Source organism: Molothrus ater, chromosome 18 (assembly GCF_012460135.2).
Source record: "Molothrus ater isolate BHLD 08-10-18 breed brown headed cowbird chromosome 18, BPBGC_Mater_1.1, whole genome shotgun sequence".
NCBI lineage: Eukaryota > Metazoa > Chordata > Aves > Passeriformes > Icteridae > Molothrus > Molothrus ater.
The window spans coordinates 14315908-14339916 of NC_050495.2; the positions used below are offsets into that span (position 1 = coordinate 14315908).

The 24009-nt window shown below is 60.5% G+C and overlaps 1 protein-coding gene across 4 annotated transcripts; it reads right to left on the minus strand.

Moving 5' to 3' along the window:
• Window positions 1-127: 127 nt before the first annotated feature.
• SMTN (smoothelin) lies at window positions 128-22046 on the minus strand. Of its 4 annotated transcripts, XM_036392973.1 has the most exons (22): window positions 21901-22046; window positions 16728-16888; window positions 16392-16485; window positions 16205-16283; window positions 15827-16110; window positions 14251-14353; window positions 13850-14067; window positions 13660-13723; window positions 12377-12469; window positions 11513-11836; window positions 10471-10574; window positions 8355-8471; window positions 7186-7344; window positions 7019-7094; window positions 6585-6749; window positions 5972-6034; window positions 5744-5807; window positions 5243-5413; window positions 5024-5144; window positions 4801-4952; window positions 3308-3481; window positions 128-1058 (listed from the first exon to the last, which is right to left on the minus strand). In XM_036392973.1, the coding sequence occupies exons 1-21, from the start codon at window positions 21949-21951 to the stop codon at window positions 3337-3339; spliced, it is 2808 nt and encodes a 935-aa protein (XP_036248866.1). In that variant the 5' UTR covers window positions 21952-22046; the 3' UTR covers window positions 128-1058; window positions 3308-3336. The 4 variants fall into 4 exon arrangements, with proteins under 4 accessions (XP_036248866.1, XP_036248867.1, XP_054372757.1 ...); XM_036392974.1 differs by lacking the exon at window positions 11513-11836; XM_054516782.1 differs by lacking the exon at window positions 8355-8471.
• Between the last annotated feature and the right edge of the window lie 1963 nt (window positions 22047-24009).

A 24009-nucleotide genomic window follows, 5' to 3' on the forward strand; every position in this document is an offset into this window, starting at 1 on the left:
GTGTCCGTCTGGGCTGGGTAAGCAATTGAGTTGCAGGTAGAGGGGCCTGCAGCAGCTGGACTGCCAGCGTTCCCCAAGCACTGTGGTGTGCAATATGCCACTGGCAGAAGGACCTGAACCAGAGGCATTGCCCTAGATAAACCTTTATTATCTGGCTGGTGTTGGTACACGTGTCAGCGCAGGTGTAGAGATGTGACAGAAGGGCGAGCAGCGCTGAGCACATGGGTGGCCTGAGCTGGAGAGGAGAGTGGGGACGGTTGTCCCAGCTTGCACCGTTCACCTTGCACTCCCCTGGGACCCCTTGCTACTACCCCCTCCCCAGCCCACAGGTGCCCCTAATGTGGAAGTGCCTCAGGTGCACGTGGAGGTGGGAAGCAGGGAGTTGGCACGGTTGTGGAGCTGTCCCCAGGGAGGTGACACCAAGCAAGGCCTGCAGTGGGCAGAGAGGCTTCGTTGCAGGGGACCAAGGGAACCGCTGACAGGTGCTGCCTGCAGGATATACCACGACCCTGGCTGAAATGCACAGCCCTGCTCAGCCACAGACCCATGAGGTGGCCCGAGTCTGAGGGCACAGCTGTGCCCGCGCTACCCCAGGGACATAGGGATGGTACCTGCAGGGCAAATAATTCTTGGAGAACAAATAACTTAAAAGGCTGGAGTATGGGGTGCAAGCCAATGTGGGAGCATCCCCAGCAGTGCCCACCTGGCTCTGCTCACAGGGTCAGCCCACAGCTGGCCGAGGCAGAAGCAGCTCTGCCAAGGCAGAGGTGTGGGGGTGCCCTGGTGGAAGAGTTCTCCTGTCCCCAGTGCCAGACCCGTGGCCCCCCAGACCCTCCCAGGCAAGCAGCTCCCTTGCCCGCAGGCAGCTCTGGGGTGAGGGCAGCAGTGGGGGTGGAAAGGGCAGGCTCTAGCACTCCTTCTGCCGCATGCGCAACTCGTGGCGACGCAGGTGGTTATAGAGGGACTGCACGTAGGTGAAGACGCACTTGGCGTCAGGCTTCTTCCCCATGATCATCATGTCTTCAACCTCCACCAGCGGCACGCAGTCCACCAGCGTCCTGCAGAGATGAAGCCTTCAGCATGGCCTCAAACAGGCTGCCATGTGTAGGGGCTGGGATGGGCACCCCACACTGCCCAGGGCCTGCTGGTGTGGGCACTGCTGCCCTCAGACCTGCTGAGCTCCTTTCACACCCCTCCACCCCACCCTGGTACCACAGTCCTGCTCCTGACACTGGGAAAAGCATGTGCTATCTGCCCTGGGAGGTGCCTGCCCCAGGGCAGGGGTTTCCCAATTGTCTGCACCCCTGGCTCCCCAGATGCTCTCCATCCCACATCTTGGTGCTGGCAATCATTCCCTGCTAAAGCCGTGCCCACCCTCCTCCTCTTGCTCCTCCAGCTGATGCTGATGTCCCCTAGAGAGAGTCCAGCCTGGCTGCAGGTGTCTGCTGTGCCCTTGCCTCAAACCCTACCAAGTGATTCAGGGAAAGCAGGGGGTGGGTCTTGGTTATGTGCTGCCCCTTACTCCTGCCTCAAATCCTGGCCCTGATGTTTTGCCTTCTCCTAAGCCCGGCCAGTCTGGCTCCCTCCCCTGCCCTGGACTGGAACCCAGGGGCTACCTGCACCAAGCCCAGCACACCCTACTGCCCTGCCTCAGCTCACTCAGCCCCGGCCTATCTTCTCCTCTCTCTGCCCCACCACAGTGCAGGGGTCCATGCAGGACCTGGCTCCAGGAGCTACCAGTCTTGTGGGACCCTGGAAGATCAGTTGTGGTTGTGTCCCCATCCCCATAGTAGCCTTGGGGCTCTGCCACTGCCCTTTTTGTGGGGTGGCCTACTCTGCCTTGCCACCCATCCAGTTCCCTGGGCTATGTCTCTGCCCCAGTTGGGGCTCCCTGGGTCCTTGAAGGGACTGACAACACAATTAGGAGTCATGATGACAACCAGGAAAGGCATGGAGCGGATCTGGCAACCTCTTGTCCTCTCCTTCCTACAGGGAGAGAAGGGGTGGGGGGCACAGAAGCAACCCCACCACTTCTGCCAACCCTCCTGGCCTTGCCCAGGCCCCACACCCCTACCAGGCACTGTTTCCCCTTCAGGCTGCTGCTGCTGCTGGAGCAAGGGCTGCATTGGCACTGGGGGTGGTGCTGACACAAACTGGCAGCACCTGCTGCTGCCATGGCCAGTTCAGCTGCTTTGGCCTGGGCCATTCAAGTTTCTGGCCCCAAGGCTCTGGGTGCACAAGGATGTCCCAAGGCAGGGATCTGCCCCCAAAGACAGGGTACACAAGGAGGGTCTGAACCCTAAGCTTGCCACCCACCACAACACCCTCAACCCCCAAGCCCTGAACCTCCCCTCTCCCCTCCTGCAGTAGCCCCACTGCACACGTTGGCCCCCTAGAAGAGTCCCATCCCAAGGAGCGACCCCAGCCAGTGCCAGCCCCTGGGGAGCACCAGGGTCCAGGAGAGCCCCCCACCCTGAGTCCCATGGCCCCAGCCATTGCTTTAGGTCTCTGCTGCCTGCTCAGTAGGCTCCAAGCCCACAGCCTGGCTGGCACCAGCCCCACCTCATGATCTGGCCACTGTGAAGGTGGGAGGGATAATGCTTGGGGCCTTGGGAAAGCCCTTGCCACTGACAGCCTGGCTTAGGGTAGTGGTGGAGCAATGGCAGTGCACAGAGAGTGACTCTGCCCTTATAAAGCCATTGTTTGGGCCCTGGTGTGCCAGCACTGTGCAGAGCCAGGGGAGCCAGAGCTCTAGCGCCAGCCAGGATGCCCTGAGACAGGCACAAACACTGCAGGACCTGAGCCTTGAGTCACACTTTCCAGGCTCCCGCTTCTGCCCATATATGAGCAGGCAGCCTCTTGGAGCTGGGCATGCACCCTGAGGCAGGGGAATGAGGCAGCAAGTGGAAGCAGTGATGCTGCAGCATCCTGAGGGGCCACCCACACTCAGACAGCACCATTCAGAACACCTTGGGTGGCATCCCCAGCAGCTGACCCCTGGGTCAGGCTCAGCCATGGGGGCACAGCTCTGTTCTAACTACTGCCCTCCCCACAGCTGGAGAGCAAACAGCACTCCAGGGTGAAACAGTACCCCCTGCCCAAACCTCCACAAGGTGCTATTCCAGAAGGCTGAAGCCCAGCCAGCTGTCCCTGCCAATTTCCTGCTAGGCCCTGTCTGGCACTGCCAGGACTTGCCCCTCACCCATCAGCATCCCCCAGCCTCATCCACAGCCGAGGCAGTCAGTTCCCTGCCAAGCCCTGGTGGTGGTGGGCACATGGGCAGGTACTTGGAGGGGAAGGTTCTCACCATCAGTCCTGGGGGGGGCTGACAATGGGCTACGACTTTTTGGTTTTTACCAGCCCCTTCTGGACCAGGCAGCGATAGAATTCCTGAATGTATGTGTACACACACTTCCAATCTGGCTCGCGCATCCGGACCATGTCCTCCACGTCCAGCAACTGTGGACAGTCCGCGTGCTTCCTGGGTGCGGGGAGAGAGAGGGGCAAGCCAGTGACCGCAGCCCAGTCAGGGAGGGGAGGAAGAGAAAACAAGAGACACAGATCAGTGCAGTTCCCATCCCACTGGCAGCTGCTCCGCTCTGGCATGCTCTGGGGATGCACGATGCAGGGGCAGGAGGGCTCCAGGCACCCCATGCCAAGGCCATTCAGTGATATTGGGGGGGCACAAGCAAGGGGGAAAGGGGCAGGTGAGTGGTGTGGAGAGGCGTGAAGTCCAGAGGGAAAGACAGACAGAAGAGGAGGAGGAGTAGGAGTGAGGTGTTCTGGCGCGCCAGGTGCTCGGGGTGCGGGTTCCAGAGTGGAGCGGCGCTCTATACAGCTCCTATATAGAACCGCTGGGAGGATGGTGGGGGGAAAGCCCAGCCCTCCTGCCCAGCTCCACTTGGAACCGCGCGGCACAGCCCTGGTGCATGAAGCTCAGGAAAGGACGCTCACAAGAGCTGGAGGAGGAGGAAGGACGAGAGGCCACCTGGCTTCCAGGCCGGAGAGATCGATGGCTCTCTCAAGTCCGCGCACCAGTTTCCCAATTAAGGCAAAAAATCCATTAATAGGAGCGCCAAGAGCCAGGCCCACAGCCCCCTTCTCGCTCCACCAAACAGCACCACGGCACCCTGGGAGCTTGTGGGAATCCCCATCTCACCCTGCCACCTTGGACATCAGCAGGATGGGACCCCCCACCCCCAGCCCTGCCCCCTGGCAGGGTGCTGGAGGAGAAGAGTGGGTGGGTGGGAGAGAGACAGAAGGAAGGAGAGAGGGGCTGGCTGCCAGCCCTCCAGCTAGGTGCACTCCCATCTCTCAGCACCCCGGAAAACAGAAGCAAAAAGGGAAAGGAAGAGACTGGAGAAGGTGCAATGGTGTTTGAGCCCCTACAACTGTGAAAGGAGGAACCTGGCATAGGCCAACCCTGCTCCCCCACAGGTTGCAGTCCCACACCTGGGCTCCCAAGATGGAAAGTACTGCTGGAAGCCAGGTGGGCTCATGGGGCTGTTGCTCTGCCTTTGGGTGCTCTGCCCCACATTCAGGAAACCAGACCCCTATACCCACCCTTGCCACACCAGACTGGGCTGCACTGGCCTCCTGTGACTCTGCCCATACCAGCTGCTGTTTGCCCCCACAGCACCTAACCTTGTTGCATTGCATGGGGGGAGTGACACCTACAGGCACCCACCTCCAGCACCATCAACTCCATGTGTCCCCACTCGCCCCAGCAGCGAGCAGGAGAGCCACCCCAAGCTGCTCCAAGCTATCCCAAGTCCATATGATGGCAAGAGAGGTACGTACTCTGCAGAAGAGAAGGCCACCTCGAAGTTTTGGCGGCGGTTCTGGGGTGTCAGCTTACTGTAGTCAAATGCATCAGGGAAGAAATTGTGGACCAAGGCACAGAAGGCCATGCCATCACTCCAGCTGGATGAGAAGTTCTGGATGTCCACGTGCTGAGAAAGCAATAAAGTTACCAAGGGACAGAGTGACTGGCCCTGGGACAGGAAGAGGAGGTGGCACCCACCTCATAGCCCCGGGTCTTGGCTCTGCACCAGTCCAGCAACATCTGCTTGATACTGTTGGCATTAGGCACACCAAAGCTGGAGGAGCGCTGCACAGTGGTCTGTGTTGCTGCAGGGTTTGAACTGTGACAGGAGACATGGAGTATTATCCATAGCTGCAGGGTGTTGTTATTTGTGCAGCAGTTACTGCCCTGGCCAGCCTGCCCCAGGCCCAGCCTCACCTCCCACCCTCCTTCTGCAGCTTCTCCATCATGGCCTTGCGTGCCTGAGAGGCCGATGTCTTGGGCAGGCTCTGAGCCTTCATCAGTTCCTTCTTCTTCTCCGCCTGACGCCGCTCCAGCGCGGCCAGGCTGCTCTGCCGAGAAGCACTCTCATCTTCACGGTCAAAAATGCTGGGAGAGAGACAGGCAATGCTAAAGGGGCTCTGGGCAGCCCAGAGGAGGGCAAGCAGTGGTCTCAGCCCATGGCCAGCCCTGGAACTCTGGAGACCTCCATGTCCTTGGGATAGAAGAGAGGTGGCTTAAGGTCCTCAGCTGGCAGACATATCTCTGTGCCCAAGGAAGGACCCATGAGAACCTCTGAACACAGTGGATGTACCTCAAGGACGAGGAGGCTTTGGAGTCACATTTGTGTAAGGACACTGCAAGCTGGGCAGAGGATTTGTGCAAACAGATAAGTGACAGGGACCATGTGGGGCTGTACCCACAGGCACCTCTGCTCACCTGCCTGTCTTTTTGGATGAGGAGCTGTAGGATGATTTAGTTTGAACGAAAGTGCTGTTGCCATCTGCAGAGAGAAAGGAAGGAAAGAGGCCCTGGGCAGAAGCTGAGGGCAGCTGTGCCGGGAAGGCAGGACTCTGCCTGCACCGGGGCACTGATGGCTCAGCAGCAGTGATGCCCCAGGGTTATACCCTGAGGATGCTATGGAGAAAGGGCAGGAAAAACTCTTACTGTCCGATCTCTTCACATAACTTGACTCCATGGTTGTAGTACGGGAGGTCTTGCTGCCATCACCTGCAGGGACAAAGCAACAGGAACTGCTGGGCTGGGAAGAGCGGCAGCCACAGCCACATGCTGCTGCCAAGCATTCACACCCACTCACTGCAACAGGGAAAAGTCCCAGGTGGTAGAGCCATGGGCATAGCAGGCAGAGGGAGGACAGAGGGCACGTGCCCCCCAGGCAGAGAACAAAGAGGCAAGCGCAAAGCAGCAGGGCGCTGGGGCATCCCTCAGCCCCTGCAGCCACTCAGCTTGAGCCATCCAGGGACTGGGAGAGCAGGGATATAAGAGACAAGACACAGGCCAAAGGTGCAGATAAGGCCCTGCCATCCTGACAGGGTTGGGGATTCAGAGCAAAGTCACCAGAGCAAAACCCTAATTATCCCCAGGCAGGCTCTGGGCAAGCCAGAGACTCAGCTCTGAAACACTGTCCTGCTCCCAGGACAGTCTAGCCAGACTCAGGACAGGCAGTGAACGATAAAGGAGCTGTGGTGGCAGAGCACTGGGAAGGATTCTGCAAGGCCCCCAAAGGGCTGGCACACCCCCCTCCTGGCCCAGTCCATACTAGACTGGATAAGACGCTCAGTCTTGGTGACAGTGCTGCATGCCGAGCCATCGGCTGACTGAGTGCTCTGTGTGGTGGTGGTCTCTGTGGCATGGCCAGCCCTTCCTGTCACAGATTGGCTCCTAGCCTCCTGCAGCCGCTGGTCCCGCTCCTTCTCCCGCTGGTCTGCAAACATGAGTGGGAGATGGCATCAGCAGGGAAGTGGGGTGGTGCTCATTGTTTCTGCCACACCAGGAGTCCTGCAGCTGCTGCTGGCCCACAACTGGTTTGTGGGAAGGATGATGTCCTTGGTGTCACAAAGCCAAGGGGGCAACAGAGGAACCAGCACACACTGGTTCCTACTGCTTCCCCGCAGCTGGACAGCCACACTTCAGTGCCCTATATTTGCCACCACCACCATTCTGACCCCAGCAGGGATCACCATCCCCTAGTACCTCGCTTGCGCTGGCGCAGCTCCCGCATGGCATTTCGAATCAGCCGTCGTTCCTCAAAGTCTGTTGTCCGATCCAACTGCAGGAGGGGGAAATCATCATTAGTCTTCTGCCATCAGCTTGAGGTCCCTTTACCTTCTTGCAGGAGCCCAAACCAGAGGAAGAAGTACCATCTTATCCAGAATATCCTCATCCTCAATCTTGCTCAGCTCCTCGACATTCAGCTTGCTCCTTCTCTCCACTTCCCTCACTTGCACCTTCTCCATGCCGTTGGGCAGCTCTGGTTCTCGCCTTGGTGCCTGCTGCTGCTCCACCACCTCTGGCTCCATCTGCAAGAACATCACCATGCAGCAGAGCCTCCTGCCAGCTTGGCCACACCCCCACCTCTTCTCAGGGTCCAGGCCCTCATCACCCTGACACCTGCCCAGTGCTACATACAGGCAGTGAGAACCCTAGAGAGGATGTGCCACATTGGGCCTAAGTGCTCTCAGCTGGTGGGTGCCACAAGCATCTGCAGCACCCAAGGCAGGCAGGGGAACATGGCAATCTGCAGCACCCCATGCCCCAGGAAGACCCAGCAGTCCCTCTCTTCCTTCCAGTCTGGCTGCCGTAATATCTCCAAATCCTGTCTGCTCCCCGGTAGGAGGTGGCTGGGTTCCCCAGCAAGCAGGAGTTGCCCACAGCTCTGGGCCGGGCAGTGGCTGTTACCCAGCAGTGGGCAAGGTGTTGGCAAGGCCTGTGCACACCATTAGCAGCACAGGGATTTTCATGGAATTAAGGGACTTAGTGTAGAGAAGAGCTTGTGCAGCTGGTCAAGAGCCTTCCTCTGCATCCCTGCCAGGATCTAGGCCAGTTCGGCCCCTGCCTGAGCACAGCCAAGTCCCTTTCAGCACAACCCCCCAGCAATGCATAGCAGGCAGTGGGCCAGGCCCAGAATAGGGCACAGGGCACCAGAGATGACAGAGTGGGGCCAGAGCAGCCATGCACACACCTGGTCCCATCCTGCATCCTGTGACCTGGTAAACCGATCCATGGCAAAGCCATCAGCCGGAGTTAACACTGGCCACATGCAGCCATGCCACCACCTGTGCCTGATGCTGTGGTGGAGGCAAGACTGCTGCCTGGGGCCTCCCACCTGGCACACTGGGAATGCGAAACAGGTGGGTGCACAGCCCCACCACAGTGAGCCCAAGGAGTGGCAGATCCCCATGGTACCGTGTCCCCGTGCACCACTGCCACAGTCACACCTTGTGCCAGGGCTACAGATACCCCCAGGAGCCCTGGGGGCTGGTGACCCCCTCCCTTCCCCCTGTCATGGGGCAGGGCTGCCCACACTCACGCTGCTGTTGCTTCGGGAGAGATGCAGGGTTGATTGCTGGCGTGTACTGGAGAAAGTAGGTGGATGGGCCACAGGGACACTGGGCTCCTCAGTGCCCTCAAAGTGAGCGCGAGGGTCCTGTGCTTCCAGAAAGAGGGTGCTGATGTCCTCCCTGCGGGGCACCTGCAGCCCTGGTGCCAGCAGATTGAGGCGGCGTCCCAGGTGCCCCAGCTCTGCCCGTAACTCCAGGTGCTCCTGTTCCAATGTCTGCAGTGCCTGTGCCAGCGCCTGCACTCGCTGCAGAGCCCACTCCAGCTGCCCCTCTGCTGCCCCCCGGAATGCCACCAGCTCCTGCCGTAGCTCTGCCAGCTCTGCCACCCCAGCCTGCGCCAGCCCCTCCAAGCTGAGCCCTGGCATGATGGCGGTGCAGGCGCTGCAGCGAGCCCCGTTCAGCTGTCCTGCTGCCCTTTATAGGGGCCCAGGCACCCCCCCGGCTGGAGGCTGGCCCGCTCCCTGCCTGTGGGCTATTCTGGTCCCAGCAGCCGGGGGTCCCGTGCAGGGGTGCTGAGCCAGGCGCCACACTTGGCAGCACATCCGGCTGTGGGACCAGGTGGCTCAGCAAGGGGATCCCTGCAAGAGGCCCCCCCACCCCTGGAGGCTTCCAGGGCCAGATACCAGCCATGGGGCTGGTGGGGACTAGCCCTGACCACAGCAGTGCTGGGTGAATGAAAAAGCCAACCACTGCTGTGTTCTTCTGTCCAAGAGCCTTCCCACTCTGGGCCAGCATTGTCCACAGCACAACATCTCCAGCCCCAGGCTGGCATTGGTGCAAGGGCCTTGGTCACAGCACAGATTTTAGGTCTTCATACCCCTGTGCTCCCCAGTGCCTGCCCCAGGGGGAGCAGGTCCCTGCACAGGTACAGGCAGCACCCCACAAACAAGAAGACATGCCACTGTGGCTACTGCCCCCAGGTCTCTACAGCCTGCTTGTCCTCCAACCAAGCCCTACATGGCAGGGCTGCCAGCACCACTGCCTCATGCTCCTTCTCCTCACTGCCCACCAGGAGCATACCTGGAGGCTGCATCTCCTGCCAGGCAGCCAATGGGTCTCAGGTCCCCCACCTCACTTGACAGACCCATTAATACCTTAATGAGTTCTGACAAGTGCTTGGGCCAAGCATGCCCAAACGCATTAGCACAGGGAAGTCACCGCACCGCAGCCAGCTGCCCAGAGGCAGGACCTGCTGGCAGGTGTGGGCAGCACCTCTAGGCACTGCCTGCCTCATGTTGGCAAGGGCTGGGCTGAGGATGGGGTGAAGCCAGTGGTACCACAGCCACTGGCAGTGACACAGGCCACCCACAGGGCCGTTCCTGCAGAGGCAGCCAGGCGTGCGCAGGGCCATGAGTGAAACAGAGCCACGTTTGACATCCTGGCTCCTGCCAAGGCGGCACACGGACGCCTTGCATTACCCTAGATGGGCAGGAGCAGATTAAAGCACTTGAAGGGCTGTCTCCTGTGTGCACCCAGCCCCAGGATGGCCACAGCCTCACAGCCTGCCCTCTCTGCAAAGACACTGCAGAGGGGTTGTTTTTTCAGTTTTTTTTTCCTCCAGTTGCACCCAAGAATCCCTCCTCGGCAGGCTGGGGCTTTGGGCACTCTCCACTCAGGATGGCATAGCAGAAACATGAAAGACCCTAACCCACAGCTCCAGGGTGCTTTAGAGACCTTTGAGGAGTAGCTCCCCTCCAAGGCAGGCTCCCCAGACACATGGCCAAGGTCCATCCCCACGAGGAAAAACAGAGGGGTGGTTGGCAATGGGTTTTTCCCTGAGCTGCTGCCACCCTTAAAGGTGTTTAAAACAAAGTGAGACCCACAAAAGATTCCTTGTCCCCCTCTGCGCACCTCCCCAAGTGTCTGAGTACATGGTGGCACAGTCCAGAGTGCAGGGGGCTCATTCAGGGCAGTGCAACCACACACAAAGTCCAGGGTCTCTTGATGAAAAAAACCCTATCAAAACCAGACAGAGCCTCTGCGGCATGCTGCCTACACTAACTCCTTGGTCCTGGTCCCCAAGCCCTGGAGCTGCCAGGTAATGGCCAGGTGCAGCACAGCCCCACAGACCCCCTGGGCACTCACCTTGGTGACATTGCTGCTGACACTGCTGATGTTGCAGATGCTGCTGATGCTGCTGGGGATGGTGGTGATACGGATGGGGGCATTCCGCAGATCCAGAGTCACCTCTGCAAGGGGAGCAAGAGGCATGTGGGGTCTGAACCAGCCCACAGGCTCAGCCCCACAGCTGGGGAGTGGCTCTGGCTGGGCTATCTGCCTGCCTCACACATCCTGCCCTAGCAGTGAGCACTGAGCTCTGGCATAGGGAAAGGGCTTTGGGCGTGAGCAAGAGATGGGGCAATTGAGACCCCTCGCTGCCCTGGCTTATCATCCACCCCAAAGAAGGGCGCTTTCTGCAGTGTTTCAGCTGGAGCCAAGACCCCCCAGTGAGAGGGATGGCCACATCTGCGGGCAAGCAGGATTGGGGCAGGGCTGTAACAGACACGGTGCAGCTGTGGGATGGGACAGAGCGGGATGGCGTGGGCTCCCCTGAACCAGCAGGTCAGTGAGGAGAGGATGGGGCAGGGCTGCAGGGGCAGGGCAGGGATTGGAGAATGACCCCAAACATAAACACAGTAAGACGGTAGGGCTAGGGACAGGCTGCAGGGTAAGATGGTCTCCTCGAACTGAGATGCTCCAAGCACAATGAGAGTGCATGCCAAAGGATGAGGGCTACCAGGCATGCTTTGTTCTTCTGGCAGCACTCAAATGCCGCTGCTGCCACCCTGCTACCGATCAGCCCCCACCTGGCCTGGCTCAGCCTGCCTGCCTCCACCTGCCCATTTGTGCCCATCAAATGTCAGTGCCCGACGGCCCACTGGCATCCACCTGCTCCACTGCCCAGCTGTGCACACTGTCGTATTAGGAGCACAATCCCGTAGTGCTTACAGCCCAGTAGATGTCCATTCCCGTGCGGTGCCCACCTTCCCAAGAGATCCACACCTTTTTCAGTCCCACCTCCCTGCATGACACCCATGCCCATCACCCCTACAGTGTCAAGCCTTACGACAGATGCCATCTGCCCACTGGACCTGTCCTGCACACCCCGTACCCCATCAGTGCCCACCTGCCCGCTGGCTGCCGGGAGTGGCCGTGATGCGGGGCGCCAGGGGCTGCACGCGCCCATCCTTGATCTCGATGGTGAAGAAGGTCTTCATGGCGTCGAGGCGGGAGCCGGCAGGGCGCGGGGCCGGGCGCTGCTCTGCGCCGCCGCTGCCCCGCGCGTTTTGAGCGGGCGCCGGCGGGGCCGTGCGGGGCCCCCGCTGCCATTGGGCGGCCCCGGCCCCGGCCCGCCCCCCCGCGCCGCCCGCCCCCGCCGGCCCGAACCGCTGCGCGCGCTCCCGCACCGAGCCGGCGGCGGGGGAAGGCGGGGGTCCCGCGGGGAGCGGCGCTGCGGGGATGGGCGCGGGGTCACCGGACTGCGGCCGCCTACGCGTGTCCCCGCCGGCCTGGCCTCGCACCGTGCATGCAGCGCCCCGCGGTGCCCCCTGCGATACACGCTGCCCCCCATCCTGGGGTGCCCCCTGCGATGCATGCTGGCCCCGCCCCGGGATATCACACTGCGCATGCAGCCCCCCCTAGGTTGCCCACACGACGCACAATGCCCCCGGAGTGCCTGACCGTGCATGCAATCCCTCACGTGCTCACGGGAGGTACTGCTGTGCCCCAGAGATCCCATCATAAGCCAGCATTTCCCAGGGTGGCTGCAGCCCCTCAAAGCCTCTGCTGCCTCCCCCCACTGCACATGGATAGGAGGGAGGGAGGGGAGGGGAGGGAAGGATTCTGAGCAGGAAGCAAAAGGGGCAGGTAGGCAGCCAGCAGCATCCTGCGGCATCCTGGCACTGCGGAGCTCCACACCTGCCCAGGCTCCAGCAGGGACATCCCACCACTGGGAAGCAGAGAATGGAGGCAGCCATCACTAGGATCTTACCCGTGGGGCCAGCCAGGGAGGAGGGCACCAGCTCCCACCGGTGAGTATTTGGGCGAGGCGGGGTCCCCATGACCTCCTGGGTGGGCACTGATGCTTGGAAGAGACAGGCCAGGGAAGGAATGACAAAGGAGGCAGAGGGTGAACACAGCACAGGTGCTACTGGCATCGCCCCACCACAGCACAGCACCCTGCAATCTCCCTCCCCATCACTCCACACTCCCCAGAGCTTAGTGCCAAAATCCATCAGCACTTGTGGGCTGCCTTGCACCCCAGGCATGGGCTCTGTCCTGCAATGCAAAACCACACTGCAGAGGGTAGGCTGTGTGCCGAGCAGTGCAGTGGGGGGTCCCTGGGATCTGTGTTGAAAGGTTGGGACCACCCCTGTCCTCACCAGGCCCTGGCATATCATCGCCTCTGGAGAGACCTTGAAGGGGCCAGGTGGCTCAGCCTTCAAGGGTGCAGGCAGAGCTCTCTGCCCTTGGGCTGGAGTCATTGATGCCCATGGAGGGAGGGGGCTCAGCTTCTCCTCAGAATCCAGGTTTGAGCCCCCTGTGAGGCAAGGGGGGGGTCAGATCCTGCACACTTGCCTCTACCCCAGGGCTGTGCCATGCTTCAGCCTATCACCCCAGCATCTTCCCAGGGCTTCTTCCTTCCCAGGAGCCAGCAGCCTCCAGGGGCTCCTCAGAAGGACAGCAACCTCTGCCTGTCAGGGCAGCACCCCTGACCCTGGAAGCAGAGAGCTGCTTTTTGGTTTTTTCCACATTTCCTCTTGGCATAGCCATGGGGATGGTTTTCCCAGCAGTAGGAAGAGGGCAACCGCTGGCCACTGGAATCCCTCAGGGCTGTGGGGAGGCCCTGCAGGGTGCTGGGCCCAAGGTGGGGGTGGTCAGAAGCCAGCCGTGCACAGCTCCCAGCCTTATTGGGACAAAGAATGCAAAAGGCCAGGGTTTGCTACTGGCACCGATTCCCTTTCATGGCCCTGCAGTAACCCGGCCAGAGTGGGAGCCCCAGTTAACAGCCTGCCTTACACCCAGTTCCCTGGCTGGGGTGGGCATTGCCACCACTTGGCTAGGCAGCAATCGGCCCCCAGCTAGGGGTGGCCTTTGGCCTGGCCGTGTCCTGCACTCACATTCCTGGCCCAGCACACGTGGGCTGGAGTCATGTCCTTAGGGCTGCCTGCGATGTACATGCTGCAGGACAGGGGAGCAGGGGGGCCTTGGGGTGGCACTGCCCAGCTGGCAGGGGGACAGCTCTCATGTCACCCCCCTCAAGGCTACACTTACCCACTGATGGCCTCTCATGTCTCCCACCTGGCCCCAGCACCTGGCAGTGTATCCCAACATGAAGCTGTGGGAGTAGAGGGGCAGAGCACTCAGCTGGGGGTCACATGCAGTCCACCCATCAAGTTGGCTTCACCCACAGACTGCCAGCCCTGGGCAAGGAGGGCAGTGGCAGCTGCCACCAGTTTTGTACCTGGCTGCCAGCACTGGGCTGGCCCGGGATGAATTGCTCCCCTCTGGGGCTTTGTGACACACTGGGCTCTGGGGAGCTGGCAGGGCTGCCCAGGTTCCCTTCCTTCCAGGCTGCCTGGGGCTGACCCTGCTGCAGGTCCTCACCATCATCCTCAGGCTCTGGACTGGGCTCTGGGGCTGGCTGCAGCTCCAGGAGCATGAGGTTCCCCGAAACCACAGCTGCGGGTGAGAAGAGTCTCTGCTCAGGTAGCCTGCAGCTGCCTGCAATGCATCCTGCAGCCCCTCCAGGCACCCGGCTGCCCTGCCCACCACTGTGAGATAGTATGCCCTCCATCGTCCTGCAACTGGCCCCAGGCATGCAACCCAGACAGGATTTTGCCATGGACATTTGTGGGAACTCACCCTGAGCACCAGGTTTCTGGGGGTCTCCTGCTTGCTGGCTGCACAGCTCCTGCATCCCGGCTGGGACATGCTCCTGCTCCACCACATCCTCTTGCTTGCGGGCCTGGGGGGAGTAGAACCAGCCCCGCTCCAGTCTCCCACTGGGCCACCATGGCCCATTCCAGCCAGGGATGCATAGGTTGTGGACTCTTCCCATGCTATCCAGGTGGCTGCCTGCAGGCTGCTGGGAATTGACAAGCCAGTCCCTGCACAGGGGTCACAACAAGAGGCTCACAGGGGGACAAGTGTCCCCACACCCTGCTGCATCCTGTGGGCAGGGAGAGAGACAGTGTCTAATGAAGGCGGACCCCAAACCTGCCCCATGCCTCTAGCCCAGGCACTCCAGGGCTCTGTGATGCAGAGAACATCCAGTTTTACAATACCGTGTCCCTGTCAATAGCACCTGCAGCTCTGCTTGGCAAATGATGAAATATTCCAAACAGGACCACATGCAGATCTGTCTCTGACATAAGTCAGAGCAGGGTTGGGGTGTCCTGGTGTAAGCTAGGAAACAAGGTGCCAGTCCTGGCTGTGCCAGTGCCTCTAGCAGCACCATGACTCTAGGGCAGGGGGAGATGAAGAGGGGCCTGTACCCTGAGAGGGCACAGGAGAGCCAGGCCCCAAACCCAGGAATGGAAATGGCCACATAGAAATCAGCCAGATCAAGTGGAACAGCCCTTTCAGCTGCTCAGTGATCTCCCAGCCCAGCCAGGGCTTGGGGGCAGCATGGCAGCACATCCAGATGAGGAGGCAGACAGTGCTGAAAGGTGGCACAAGGCTACATGCCTTTGGCAGTCTCCTGCTACAGCCCTGGGGCAGGCAGAGGAAGAAGCAGGGCTGGACAGAGGCAGATGGGAGAACCCACACCTTCTTACCCGGCTGCAGGTACACCCATTGCTTCTCCTCTTCCCACCCTTGCAGGGCAACCCCACAGGGTTGGATGCAGAGATCTCCTACCACCACAGAGTCTCTGCAGTGTCATCCCTGCTGCACTGAAAACCCCAGTTTGTGCTCATTCCTTGCAGCTCTGCCCACCAGTTTATCCCTCCCCCATCCAGAAAGCTCCCAGCAGCTTCAGTCCAGAATGAGCTCTGGCCCCTCGAAGGCTAGGAGGAATAGCCATCATGAGAAGGGGGACAGGGAATTGAGGTTTCTACCCATACAGGAAAACTGCTGCAGGAGAGATGAATAGCAGTTGCCTCCAAAGAGCCCCATCCCCAAGAACTGGAGCAGAGATGGGTGCAGCACGCGCACCAGGGGCTCCCAGATCCCCACCAGGTAGCATCCTTGGGAGAAGCCCAAGGGGCACCCTGGCCTGAAGACCCAGCCCCAGCTCACCACTGCTGGGGCCATGCTGGCACCAGCCCAGCTGTGTTTTCCCTGTCCCCAAAGACCCCAGCCCCACCTGTCTCAATCCCTTTGTGCAGGCAACCACAGCTGGCCCAGGGCTCTGTGCTCCAGACAGGCTGCCACAGGAATCCCCATAAAAGGTGAAATCTTGAACAGTCCCACCCCCTGCAGTGCTCTACACACTCACCACTGAGCCTTTGGGCTGCTGGGCAGGGGCCTGCTTCACAGCCTCCCCATACCCACTCTCCTCTGGCCCAGCCAGTGGTGGCTCTGCATCGTCCTGTTGGCTGCTCTTCCCACTTTTGTCTGTGCCTGGAGGCTTGGTGCTGTCCTCACCACAGCTTTTTTCACTCCCGGTAAAGACTGGTGTTTCAGCATTGTCCCTCTGGAAAATTTTCCTTTCCCCAGGCACAGTGGGGGGCTTGGTGCCATCCCTTTGGCTGCTCTGCACATTCCCAGCCAGGGTTGCAGCTGGGTGGGAGCAAAGATGGTGTTCAGGAAGGAGCTGCCCACCTCTCACACCTTCCAGGGCTTCCCCCCCAAGAACATGGGAATGGTGCCTCACCTTCAATCTCCTCAGCCCGCAGCTTACGGATGGCAGCTCGGATCAGCTTGCGCTCCTCATACTCACCCGCTGCTCGCAACTGCAAGAGGGAAGGACCCAGGAAAGCCCCGGCACAGGGTGACCCATGGTCAGCCCCAGCACAAGTTCTGTCCCAGCAAACAATCTGGCCCGGCACATGGTCGCTCACCAGTTTTGTCAGTTCCTCCACGCTGGTGATGGCCTCGAGCTGCTCAGACAAGGCAGCCAGGGCTGCCTGCTGCTCCTCTTCCAGGCGCCGGGACCTGAGCAGGGTGAGAGGAGTGGCCATCTGGGAGCTGTCACAAGTGCTTGCGGGCAAAGTCCCCTTGTGGGCAGCTGGCAGATCCAGGCAACAGGCCCCACCATGCACCAAGCTGCTCTGTGCCATGCTGCTCCCACCCTCATGTTCACTCAAATCTGTCCCAGCCATAGTGGGGCCAGGTACCGCAGCCCCCATCTCCCAGGGCAGAGGCAGGGAATGACCCCAGCTCACGACAGGACTCACTGTGGCCAATTCTCCTTGTTGTCCTGTCGGTGGCTGCTGCGTTCTGGGCGGAAGCGCTTGGATGCCAATGTCTCCTCGTCTCGCTCCAACTCCTGCCGCTGCAGCTCCCGGATAGCCGAGCGGATGCGGCGCCGCTCAGCCAGGTCCAGTGTGGCCTCCAGCTGGGTGCACAGGGCAGGGCTCAGCACTGGCTCTGGCTGCTGAGTCCCCATCTCAGCCCTGGTGCTGCCCTCTCCCACACTGCCATGAGTTGCCCACGCTCTGGACAAAGGCACTGTCTGTGTGTGGCACCCACGTGCCCAGTGCACGCTGCCCGGCACTGCCAGGCCCTTCAGGAAGTGGGCACGGCCCCCCCAGGACAGGATGCTGGAACCAGCCATAGTGAAGAGGGGCTGTCACGGTGGCACCCAGACCTCTGGGCATGTAAAGGTCAAAGAGACAAGCATGGGAAATGAACACCCACCAGTGGTCCTACTGCCTGCAAGGGTTGGTGCCCTGCAGCTCTGCCCCTCCCAGTAGCACCAGCTCTGGAATGAGTCCTCCTACCCATGCCAGTCCCTCCAGCAGCAAAGGGACAGGAGAGCCCATTCCCTTCTCATCCCCTGTTCCCCAGGAGGTGCTGGTTGAAAGGACCCCAGCATCCCACCAAGGAGTCAGCTTGTCCACCCTGCAGCCCTTCCCATCCTCATTCATTGCTAGCACATAGCAGGTGGCTCTTGGAACCAAATCCATGAGTGGGATCTGTTCTAAATCCAAGTCCAACCCTTTATTCCCAGTGTGGGAAGCATAGCCACAACTCACCCACAAATGCCCCTCATGAACATCTCACAGGCACTCCAGGTGCTCTTCAGCCCACCAAAGGCCAGCACCTGGCAAGGGCATGCAGAGCTGCTCCCCCTCTTCCAGATCAGGTCAGCCCCACTACCAGTTTTTCCAGAGCGCTATGAACACACCTCCTGATGTTCAAGGGGCAGAAGGCAGCCAGATATGCAGTGAGAGGCCAGTCAGGGCAGGCATGGCCCACTATCCTTACACTGTCCTGCTGTAGGACATCAACACCGCCCTAACATCAGGAACCCGGAAGGTGATTTCCCATGGAGCTCATTAAAATAAACCAAATGACCAACACCAGCTGCTGTCAGCATCAAGCTCCATTGTGCTGGGAGAAGCCATGGCTATGCCATAGGACAAGTGCATCAGTCCCTTCCCTTCCTATCCCATGGGCCACTGACAGGCCACCCATGCAGGCTCTCTGGGTTCCGCTGCAGCAGGGATCCAGGGTTAGTCCCTTGACTGGACCTGAACTGAGCCACACTGCAGGCACCACACCACTACCTGTATGCAGACTTCTCTGCAGAGAAGCTATCTCTCCAGAGAAGCTATCTCCCTTTGCCCTCTCTGCTTGGAGTTTGGTGATATGGGAGGGTATTCCCATCTTAGTGAAGCCAGCAAGCACAGATCAGGCACAGAGATGCCGTGTGCCATCCCAGCAGCAGCCAAAACTGTTGTACTCTAACCTTTGCCAGCCACAAAGCCCAATAGGGAGCATTATCCTTCCCCAACTGGGAAGATACTGGTGGCCAGGACTACCAAGCCCTAGGGCAAACCAACTCTAAAAACACACATAACCTTTGGGGGAGCTGCCTGGAGCCAGGGTGCTCTTTCCTTCCCACCCCAGCAGCCCCCACCATGCCAGCAGGCAGCACCATTCCTTCCAACAACCTGGCTAGACCTGAGGCCTGCAGCCCACTCTGGGCTTTTATCCAGAGCAGGCACCTCTGCCACCACAAGGCCAGGGAAGCAGCTGGGAAGAGCAGGAGCCACGGCACTGCCAGAGCAGTGGAGAGTGTTGGAGAGAAAACCAGCACCTCCATCCTCATGGGCCTCTCATTTCCCATCTGCCCTAGATGGCTGCTGGCATCCCAAGGATGCCACTACAGTGGGGACAACTACGACCAGGAAAAAGGCATGGTCCAGCAGCAATGGCGGCCAGCCAGGAAGCCTGGCTCCCTGCAAACAGGGCAGCATAGATGGGCTGGGAAGTGGTGGAATTTGGTTCAGCTCAAAATGAGGGGATGAAGGCAGAGCTTTGTGGTAAGGACAAGCTCTCCCTGCAGCCATCCAAAGGCTTTGAGAACAGGAAAACAGTCCTCAGCTGCATATTGGGTGGCCAAGGCCTTGGCTGTTCCCTGAATAAGCTGCTGGCAGTGAGTGGCTTGGCCCAAGCAGCTGGGTCAGGCTAGCTGGTTGGGGGAGAGAGGAGAAGGGGCGTGTACACAGCAGCTGCAAAAGTCATGAGTGCCAGGAAAGGAGGACACAATGCAACACCACCCCTGCAGACACTGGTGCAGAAAACATGCTGGCACCAGTGTGTGCTGAGTGGCACCCACCTGCCAGCTCTGGGGTCTGCCCTATCCAGGAGGCTCCAGCTGGGACCTGACATGCACTCAGGTCCTGGAAGGCTTCTCCCCACAGGAGAAATGGCAGGGCAGGAGAAAATGCCTTATTCCAAGCCCACGTCAGCAGGGAGCTAGAATGAGGCAAATGAGCAGCTTTGGAAGCGCCGTAGCCAGTAGCAAGAGAAAGCATGACGGAAACCACAACAGCTGCGAAGGACCAAGGGGCCCAACCCTGCCAGCACAGGAAGACTCAGGGATCGGCACATGCCAGGGGCCTCATGGGCCCTGCCCAGCTGCCAGCAAATTAATGGTTCCAAGCAAACACCCTCCTTGGCACACAGAGTGCCTTTGTGAAAGGGCACTGGCACAGCACCCGTAGGCTGCTTCCCCACTGGTGCCCAGCACAGCAGTGCTCAGAGCCCTGGTGCAGTGGGCAGCTCCCCCAGGAGGGCTGCAATTACCCTGGCATCCCCCATGGCTCTTTGGAGTGCTGCAGCACACAGCAATTTGGAGGCTGGAGCCTGGCCACAGGGAAACTGCTTTGGGACATCTGATGAGCCTGGAACACCGAGCACCGCCTACAGCCTGAAGCTTCACTGGCACCTTTAGAAAGAGCCATGGGGAGCATGGCTGCCCCCCCGGGCAGAGGAAAGGAGGAAGGACACTGGATGACAGGGATATGGCAGGGATGCAGTGCTTCTCAGGGCCATTGAAGATTTGCCAAAGGCTACTGGGTATAAGAAGAAGGGGATCTCATGGCAGCAACTTTCCTAGCTCAAGCCTGCCCTGCCTCTGTCTCCAAAGGTATTTATATCCTCCTTAGTCAACCAGACTAAGACTTGGAGAGGCTGGGAGAGGGAAGCATTCCCCAGCCCAAAGCTGGCAGACCTCAGCCTGGAGCTCAGTACAGCTGTAAGCACTCAAACAATCTCTTGCTTCTGGACATCCACCTAAGGTCCACCCTGCAGTAGCACCCACCCCATCTCCCACAGCTCCCTCCTCCAGCTTCTCCAAGACCTTGGTCACCTTTATGCTGCACCATTGGTTCATCACAACCGGCCTCCCTGGGACTGGGATACCAGTGGGCAGCTGGGGAGGGAATCATGCAGATGCCTATGGCAGGAGTTGCAGGGCAGGGGCTTCCTGGCAGCTCCCAGCCCAGCCAGCACAGGAGTGAGGGGGCTGCAGGGACCTCCTCAAGTCCCCCAGCCTTCTTCTTTCAGTTTCCCTGGGGACATTAGATGCTGCTGCCTAGGCGTCACTTGAGACAAATGAGGAGAAGCAAGGCAGAGTGGAGAGCTGGGGAGAGCAGAGAAGACGGGAGGAAGCTGTGGGAGAGGCAGTTTTCCCTTATATGGACTAATCCTCTTCCAGCTGAGTGGAGCCAAAAACCTAACCAGAAGAAAAATAATTCCTTCCCTGCCTCATGCCAGCTCAGTTGAGGCTCTCCCCAGCTTGTGCCACACAGCACAGGGAAATGTGGGTCACAAGCACAGTGCTCTGGGAAGGCGAAGCCTCAGCATGTCGAAGAAAAAGCATCCATAGAAGCAGTGCTTGCTGCAGGATGAGATCCACCTCCCTGGGCTGGCCAGACACCAGGAACCCACTGCTCCTGAGGCTCCATCTCAGATCAGAGACCTTGGCTGGGATGTGGCAGAGCTGGAGCACTGGCAAGATGGGAAGACACCCTGACCATCCATCCCCATGCCTCTGGATAGACGGTCCATTGGCCCCGACATCACCCCACGAGAAGCAAGTGGGGTCCTCACATCGAACCACGGGCAGGTCTGCGTGTCGTCACTCCGAGCTGGCTGAGGGCTGCAGGACAGAAGGCTCAGCCGGGGGCAGCCCTCGTGCGGACCCACTGCACAGCCCTCACTTCCCGCCGGCATCCCGACTCTTTCCTGTTCCAGCAGAGCTGCCTTCCCGGCTGACTCAGCTTCCTGCTGTGACTATTCCCCATCACTGGCCCGGGCCACCCCGGCTCAACCCCCGGGGCAGCCAGCATAGCCCTAGCCCCGGGCCGGAGGTCCCCGGGGTTGCCCAAAGCCGGGCACTAGTAGGGGCTTCCCGGGACACCAGACCCGGCTGAGTATCCTGAGTCCCTTTTCGGGACACGGAGGCCCTCGTCCTCCAGAGCCCACCGGCCGCGGCAGCGCACGACTGCAGCTCTCGCTCCTGGGGCAGCGCTCCGGCCGGTGGGTGCCCCAGGAGCCGCCGGGCAGGAGGGGATGGGATGCAAAGCCATTCAGGCAGAGCCCGGGAAGTGCGCCTGGCACAGCGCCAGCTCCCCGGCAGCGCGGGAGCCCGCAAGGAGACAGCGGGGAGCAGGGGACTGTGCCAGCATCGGGGAACGATTCCCCGGGATCCGCCGGCCGAGAAGATGGAGCCGGGACAGGCGGTACGGCCAGGCGCGGTTGCGAGCAAAGGGCCAAAAGCGGCCAGAGCAGCGGGGCCAGAGTCTTCGGAATCACCAGAGCTCGTGCTGGAGCTCACCCCGGCCCAGAGCCCGACCCAGGCCAGTGCGGGTCCCTCCAGGTGCTGCCGCCTGGGACCAGCGCTGGATCTCCAGCGCAACAACCGCTCCCAGAGATGGCTCCAAGAGTCCCCCGGCCGAGCAACAGACCCGAGGCCCGCCCGGTCTCATTCTGCCCGCGCCTGAGACAGCGGCCCCCGGCCCGGGGGTGTTCAAGGAAACTCCAGGCACGATCTACCACCGGAACCGCCGCGGGCGCGCACCGTACCCAGAGACCCAGAGCAGTCTGGGGACTTACCAGCTTCCGCAGCGCTCCCTCGTCCATCCCGAGGAGACTCTCGAGAGACATCCTGCCCGTTGGGCCCGGGCTGCTGCGGCCGGGACCCGGTGTCGGCCGAGACAACAAAGCGCGGCCGGGGCGGCGCGGCCCTGCGCTGGGTTCCACTGCGCTCCCGCCCCGCCCCGCCCCGCTCCCCCCCTTTCCCGACTCTGCTCCGCTCCCGTTCGTGCTCCCAATAGCGCCGCAGGGCCACCGCTTCCCACCGCCCCGCCTCGCCCCGCCGCCGCCAGCCCGGCCCGGCGCCGCCCCGCCGGACCTACGGGTCCTGTATCCCGGTGCCCAGGCCTGTTCTGGCACCGTGTAACAGCAGCCGTGCCGTACCATGCTGCGCCGCACTCACTCCCGTCCCGGACCCCACGCCGGTGCCGGCGTGGCAGAACTCGGGCCTGGCCACCTTGGGGTAGCACCCCAGGGTGTATCGCTGCCCCCAGAGTGTCCCCGAGCCCAGCCGGGCCGCGGGGACTCCCCACCCGCAGGAGCTGCTGCGCCCCTCGGCTTGCGGGATGCGGGGCAGAGAGCCACCAGCACCTCCTGCCCAGAGGCCCTCCCCACCGGGCCCGGGGGATCACACCGTGGGATGCCCCTGCATGATCTGGGGAGCTGTTTGAGCTGCTCCCTGACGCCGCTGCAGGATTAATGCTCAGGGCACCCCCAAAAACTTGTGAAGGCTCCCTGAGGATATGTTGTGCCCCTCACATGGTCCTATTGCTTTCTCCAACTCAGAAGCTGCTTGTGGTGTCCTTGTGCTTACTGGTGTCCTTATCCTGTTCCAGGTCCCAGAAGGCAGTTCCGGGACAGCCAAGCCCTGGTGTTGAGAAGTTCCCCTGGAGACCCCAAGCTCCTTACCTGCAGTTGAAGTGCAGCCCTGCTCTGTAGAGGACAAACTTGTGGAGGCTCAATCTTGTTTCTGGGCAAAGGCCAGAAGTATTCCCTGGAGAGGACTAAGTACCTGACATAACCCAGAGGTGTTGTGGGCTCTGCAAAGCAGGCAGTGGCCATCTGCTTCCAGCTCCTAGGTGGTGGGAGAGGTGCTGCTCCTTGCCTTGTCCAGCAACCCAGAGACTAAGGGGCTTCTCCAGAGAAGGTCATAGAGATTAAGTTCACTGCTTTTCTGGGAGTTCCCAGCGATCTGGGAAGATGGATGGGATGGAGCAGGACCACAGCATCATCTGACACAGGGAAGAACCCACCATGGTAGGCCAGAAAGATGGGGTGTGGTAGAGGTACCTAGAAGGTCCAGCAGTTTCCATACTGGGAGTGTTGGTTCAGATGTCTCACTTCAGGCCTGTTTGCCAGGGTGGGTCTCCAGCTGCACTGGCATCCCAGAGCCCTCTGCTGCCCAAGGTTCCTCAGCAGCTCTCCACTCTCCAGGCCTGAGCAGCATTGGGCTCCACTGGAGCATGACAGCCCCTGCCCAAGCAACTACACTAAAGCCAACACCTCCAAGCACTGTGCCATCTAACATAGCATCACCCTCTGCCAGACTCAGCAGCAACATCACCTTCACTTGCTGGATGATCCCTGCCATGTCTGCCACAGAGCTGCCACACAGGGGTCTGGGGTCTGCCGTGCCCTCAATCTCTGCTGTCACACAGCCCCTCAGGGACCAGGCACCAGCACACTCAGGGGTCTGCATCACTTGCAGCTCTGCTGTCACGTGGGAGCAGGCACTGCCACATACCAAGCTCCTGGCCTTCAGGAAGCACAGCTGGCCGCAGCTCACCTGCCCTTGAAGTATGGGGGGGACTGCACTGCCAACCTTAAGCTGTTGAAGTTACATCAGGTTTCTTCCCCAGCCCCTCTGCCAGCAGCACTGAGCAGGGCAATGGATACTGATGTGTGGCTGGCAGCATGGATGGGAACCTCCCTTCCCTGCTGTATGCTGGCATTGCCAGATGGATCTGTGCGTGGTCTTCCCATATGGAGCACCTGGAAGCAGAAGCATGCTGAGCTTTGTGGATAAAGTAGCCTTGTGTGTACAGCTCTCAGCATGTGCAGTGGCACTTATCCTGCCTGTGTTCCCACTGGTCTGCACCACTCCTGGCTCCATCCCCCCAGGTAGTGATC

What these genes read in the sequence shown, in the direction of transcription:
- SMTN (XM_036392973.1), bottom strand. Translation starts at nt 21,951, where the DNA reads ATGTCTCTCGAGAGTCTCCTCGGGATGGACGAGGGAGCGCTGCGGAAG. An exon ending in TGGAGGAACTGACAAAACTG is followed by an intron (nt 16,284 to 16,391) that starts GTGAGCGACCAT and finishes TCCCTCTTGCAG; the next exon opens with TTGCGAGCAGCGGGTGAGTA. An exon ending in CCAAGACCCGGGGCTATGAG is followed by an intron (nt 4,953 to 5,023) that starts GTGGGTGCCACC and finishes TTGCTTTCTCAG; the next exon opens with CACGTGGACATCCAGAACTT.